Genomic DNA, 6,000 nt, shown 5'->3' on the forward strand with positions numbered 1-6,000 from the left:
CTCACTAGTCTCTGCCCAGACACAAGCCTCTTACTTGAATCGCTTCTTCGGAGCGATAGTGGAGTATATCGTCGTTAGTTGGTCCGGCGGCGTCGCGCTGGCTCGGACAATAACGGGCCGTTATGATGCTCGTCAGCGGGGGAAGAACGGCAGGGCTGGCTCTCCGTGTGGCAGCGGATGGAAGCAGCTGATGTGAAGACGGCGGGGCGATCGTCTCTTCCTTGGTGAAGGACGCGGATCCGGGTCTTCCTTCTATAGGTATGGCGGTCTGGACGTCTGATGAACGGCGGGCTGGACCTCCGTGTGGCAGCGGAGGGGAAAGCAGCCAGAAATGAAGGAAAAGGCGGTGCGCTCGTTTCCTTTGATGAAGAACGGTTGTCCTCGGCTTCCTTGGTGAAGCCGGGCTGTAGTCTTCCTTCTGCAGGGATGTGGATCAAAGTCTGATGGACACAACATTATCTTAACTCGTCCAGCGAGGTCAGAAAATGTGGCTCGGTCTTTAGGTGAACGCCGCAGCGTTGGGTACCTCCTGGAGCAACGTGAGTCGCAGTGGAAAGGGCTGAGATTCAGGTGAGCGTGCCTACATCTCCTGTGAGAATAGTGGGCGTTTCACCGGAAAGACCCCACATTTCCTGTTAGCCTCATCCAATGGGGGTCCTTGTTTGGGTTCAAAATGAAATTTCACATGTAGATGCGACATTTTAAAAGCTGGGCCGTTAGGTCTCCTGCTGTGATCAGGTCTCTGGTTTCCCATGTAGGCCAAGGCTCTTTGTCTCGTGAGGTCCCTACACTTGTTAAAACCAGATTAAGTTGTTATTTCTCTGTGAAAGATGGGTAAAAATGACAATGACAAGGCTCATACATAGATTAGTTTGATACAACGTTGACGTATTCAATCAGCAAAGGACCTTCAATTCAGTATCTGCAGAAGAACAAAGAGGACTTATCAGACAAAGGCCAAACTTCAAAGGACTTCTTAATAAAAGACTTTACAGCTGAAGAAGCTCATCCATCCTTGGAATAAAACGGCACAGTGATTTATTTCTGTGGAGGTGTGAGTCAGTGAGAGCTCTCTGCTACATCCGACAGCTGATTAGCAAAGCTTCGTCCCCAAGTTAAAGGAACAGTGCGTAGGATTTCGGGGGACCTATTAGCAGAAATGGAATATGTCCTCCATGTTGCTCCGCCATGTTTCTACAGTAGCCTAAAAAAAAAATACGTTACTTGAAGGCCACCGTAGTTCTACGACGCGCTTGTGAAACTGCGGTAATGTGAGTCTCGGAAAGGGAGGAGTGAGTGGAGGGGTATTCAGTTGGTTGCAATCTGCAACCACACCACTAGATGCCGCTAAATCCTACACATTGTACCTTTAAAGCCAGTATAGTATAAATGATGAAGGAGTTCTCAGAGGAGGTGGGACTGGATAGATGAGGACTCCACAAAATGAAAATTCAAATGATATAAAAGAGACTTTTCTTCTTTAAAAAATGTGTAAAGAAATTCACAACTTCAACAATTATTAATCTATTTATTGTTGTATTTTTGGTGTCTATAAACAGCTTCACAATTTGATCTATTAGGTGATGGATTGATTGATTTGTTAATTTGTAATCATCTTTATTGTCCAATCAAATATTAGTTAATGAATTGTGTTAAAACCATTTACAGAAACGCCTCACTTGAAGTCCCGCCTTTTTTCCGTAACGTGGTGATGTCACCAAGTAACATATTTGCATAATACGTGCCTGGCGGCTAGTTTGGCACGCCCTCAACAAAGGAATGAGGAAAAAGTAGTGTTTTTTGCATGTAAACATGTTCTAGTAGAAAAAAAGGTATGCACCTGAAAATGAGCATAACAGGTCCTCTTTAATCATGTCCTTCCTCCTCTGTCTCCGCAGGCATAGTTCGTGCCTCCAGCGTGTTCCCCATCCTCAGCACCATCCTGTTGATGCTCGGCGGGCTGTGCGTCGGGGTGGGCCGAGTCTACAACAAGACAAACAACGTCCTCCTCAGTGCGGGCATTCTCTTTGTAGCCGCAGGTGAGCCGGAGGATTACACTTGTCAGCCGTGCTCCCAGCGAGGAGCAATCATGTGAGGGCTGTGGGGTTTATATAATGAAGAAAGGCAGCTCAATAAGGCACCTGTGATCACGTATTGTGCTTCGTCAAAAGGTGCAATCATAAAGATGAAGTTCATTCAGCCCTGAAGGAGGTCAGGATCTCCATTCATCACACACAAGTGATGAGGACACATGTTATTATCGGTGTAATCACTGGCTGATGAACAACTTTACTCAGTGGGAGTTCCATCATTGTTACTGCTGAAGTCACGGATGATTGAGCTTTACCTTGTTTGTCTCCACTATTTCATCACATGCCGTCATCCCTTTTTCCTTCTATCTCTTGTTTCTCAGGTCTGAGCAACATAATTGGCATCATCGTCTACATCTCCAGCAACGCAGGAGACCCCAGTGACAAACGCGACGATGACAGGAAGTACACTTACTCCTACGGCTGGTCGTTCTACTTCGGCGCCCTCTCCTTCATCGTGGCTGAAACTGTGGCCGTCCTCGCCATCAACATCTACATTGAAAGAAACAAGGAAGTCCGCTGGAAGGCGCGGCGCGAGTTCATTCGCTCGCTTTCCTCGTCTTCGCCGTACTCGAGGATACCTAGCTTTCGCTACCGCCGGCGGACGTCACGCGCCAGCTCTCACTCGACGGAGGGGTCGCGGGAGAACTCGCCCGTGGCCGGCCTGAAGGGGGTGCCATCTTCCAGCGGGCCCCTGGACGAGCTGTCCATGTACGCCCTGGCGAGGGACAGTGTGACGGACAACACGTACAGCCCCGAGCACGAGGGGGCTGCCGAGTTCCTCCAGGTCCATAACTGTTTCCCCAACGATTTAAAGGACGGGGTGAATCGCAGGACCACGCCGGTGTGAGAGGCGTGTCGCTGGGCTCGAGGTTCACCTATGGAGTGGATGAACAGGAAATGACGGGCTAATCTGTTGGAGCCCGACTGCTTGTGATCGCCTGAGGCGCAGTTTTCAGAGAGACAGTCCTTTTTCGAAAGGACCTGAGGAGAAGGAGAGGACAGGCAGCTGGACGGAAGATGAGCCAACGAACAGAACCTGAGAACCATTTATCTGCTTTTAGAGATCATCAAAGCAGAGTAGAGTTACATAGTCTGTCCTGTAGCTGATTCGAAATCGGTGTTATCTTTCAACTGTCGAAATGCTTCAACGAGCTGGATCACAACCCTTGTTTGTGTAATGGTTACTAAACATCATGGGTGTGTGACGCGTCGAAATGAGCAGTATTCTACCTGTAAATTATTCAACAAGGTGCTATAAATGAAATGTACTTCTTTAACTTGAAAGTGTTCCATTTGTGTGTGCAGTTGCTATAAAGTGTGGACCCTTCGCCAACATTTATACCGTGTCCTCATAACCAGTTTGGTCTTGCCTTATACTCTAATCATCACGGAAAGGCGTATAAATAGCACAACATTACAAGGACATTCCGTGTGTCATGAGGACCCAATTTAGCCTTTTTGTGTGTTATTTGTATGTTGCTTTTCACGTATCATTTGTACGCCATGCAACAAAACTACGGTAACGTCCGCAGTTAGGTTTAGGCAACAAAACCACTTAGTAATGATCAGGACAAACATCATGGTTGAGCTTAAAATAAATAGGTAAACTAAGCAAAATACTTATATAAACAACGGAACATATGTACGGAAACACGTCGCAAAAGTCACTAAAAACATGCCAGAAACATCACTAAAAACACGTCACAAACGTCATTAAAAACATGCCAGATACGTCACTAAAAACACGTCATAAAAGTCACTAAAAACACGTCACAAAAGTCACTAAAAACATGCCAGATACGTCACTAAAAACACGTCACAAAAGTCACTAAAAACACGTCACAAACGTCACTAAAAACATGCCAGATACGTCACTAAAAACATGTCACAAAAGTCACTAAAAACATGCCAGATACGTCATTAAAAACACGTCACAAAAGTCACTAAAAACATGCCAGATACGTCATTAAAAACACGTCACAAAAGTCACTAAAAACACGTCACAAACGTCACTAAAAACATGCCAGATACGTCATTAAAAACACGTCACAAAAGTCACTAAAAACACGTCACAAACGTCACTAAAAACATGCCAGATACGTCACTAAAAACATGTCACAAAAGTCACTAAAAACACGTCACAAACGTCACTAAAAACATGCCAGATACGTCAATAAAAACACGTCACAAACGTCACTTAAAACATCCCAGATACGTCACTGAAAAACTAAACAGCGGTCTCCTGGTTAAACGTTAAACGTTGCGTGTTTGTTGGCCCCCTCCCCGCCATACGCAGTCTTTCTCGCTGTTCATTCTACGCCACTATCTCTGAGCGTTTACATTTACACAGATGCGTTTATATCAGACTCAGAACAGACATCATGGAGTAGGCCTACACATGAAACGCCAAAAGCAAGAAATTCGTATTGCACGCTAAACGCCTTGTGCATTATCGTGGCATTCATACGCCTTTTCGTGCGAACGGGCTGAATCATAGGTTTGAAGGAGACAACAGGGACTTTCTCTCTCTCTCTTGGCACTGTCCTTAAGAATAACATATGGCCTTTTAAACAAACTCATATTATAACGTGTAAGGTTTGGGAGTTGTATTGAATGTTTAGTATTTTAGCAGATTGTACAAGTGGACCATTCAATCCTCCAAGCAGTAGGAAATGTTTTGTCTCCCTCGCCGTCTTCTTCCTGAATCCTATTCTTCTCTGACATTTCAGTCGGAACAAAATGTCCGTTTTTGTCAAAGAGCTCCTCTTTGAAATTGAACCACTTTTTATTCACTTCCATATCAGTCCGCTTGCCGTCCATCACACCCTCCTCCCCGATGGATGTGACATTGTGGATGTGCCTGTCACAAGAGAAGACCAAAAGGGGGATGCCCGGAACTGTGGAAGCGGCACAGGTCAGGACTTCCTCCTCGCTCTGAATGAAAACATCCAGAGTGTTTAATGGATAAGGATCAGAGAGCCAGGCGGAGGATGCTCGTCTGTCTGTCACACCGCCTGTGAGTCCATCTGGCTGCCCCCCCACCCTCTCATGTCGAACAGAGGACCCTGACAGAAGCAGAGGGAGCTGTCTGCGACGGCGTCCCTGAAGGATTTGGCTCTAACAGCCAGACATGTGTGTGTTTTTCCCGTCGTCCTGCACGTCCATCACTGCCCTTTTTTTTTTTTTGTTAGTTCTCTCAGGAAATACTGTGTTGTTGTGGCAGGTCGGACATTTTTGAGGTCCTCTCCCTACTTCGTGGCAGTACTGGGAGACGGACCAGTGATAAAGATGAACCTGGTGAAAAAAAGAAAATGCCATAACTGTATTTAGTAAAATGCTGTGAGTGTGTTTGCTTGAGCTTGCTCCAAGAAACCAGCTGGGGTGGGTTTTTTCTTCAGTCTTTAGGGCTATTCAGTTGGTTTGGCAGCGAGCTCACTCAACCACAGAGTCGTATTTGATTGTATTTAGCGTGTTTGATATTCCACTAGAGGTAACACTTCAGGCTTATAGCTCATGTAAAAGAAAGCCATCGGTATGATCCCTTCTGAGTGTAGATCTTACACTTTTATATCACGGTTTTTGGGGGGAAAAAATCCAAATGTGTCTGTTTGTAATGTAAAGCTGTAAAGTTGTATATAAAAGTACAATAAAAAAATACAAAAAAATAACTTTTAATGTGCAACAGAGGATTCAAAGCATTATTTTACTGAACAATGTCTCAATAATAATAATGCATACAATTGAAAACATACTGTACATAGACCAATAAACTAAATCAGGGTTATATTGTTGTGCTTTAGTGGTGATTTCTTTTTTAACAAGACTGAGACTGCAGCCATTCTAGCAACTCTGTGAAGCTGTGAGCTAAACGCTTCCGTCAACATGCTAACATATTCACAATAACAAT

At 45.0% G+C, this 6,000-nt stretch overlaps 1 protein-coding gene across 1 annotated transcript in view; it reads left to right on the forward strand.

Moving 5' to 3' along the window:
- The window catches only part of LOC119502547 (voltage-dependent calcium channel gamma-4 subunit-like), a 28,653-nt gene extending 22,776 nt beyond the window's left edge, over window positions 1-5,877 (forward strand). The window contains exons 3-4 of the mRNA XM_037793603.1: window positions 1,899-2,039; window positions 2,414-5,877. Of these exons, the coding sequence (XP_037649531.1) occupies window positions 1,899-2,039; window positions 2,414-2,940 (668 nt within the window). The 3' untranslated portion in view covers window positions 2,941-5,877. The remainder of the gene's footprint in view (window positions 1-1,898; window positions 2,040-2,413) is intronic.
- The last annotated feature ends 123 nt before the right edge of the window (window positions 5,878-6,000 follow it).

Source organism: Sebastes umbrosus, chromosome 14 (assembly GCF_015220745.1).
Source record: "Sebastes umbrosus isolate fSebUmb1 chromosome 14, fSebUmb1.pri, whole genome shotgun sequence".
Taxonomy (NCBI): Eukaryota; Metazoa; Chordata; class Actinopteri; order Perciformes; family Sebastidae; genus Sebastes; species Sebastes umbrosus.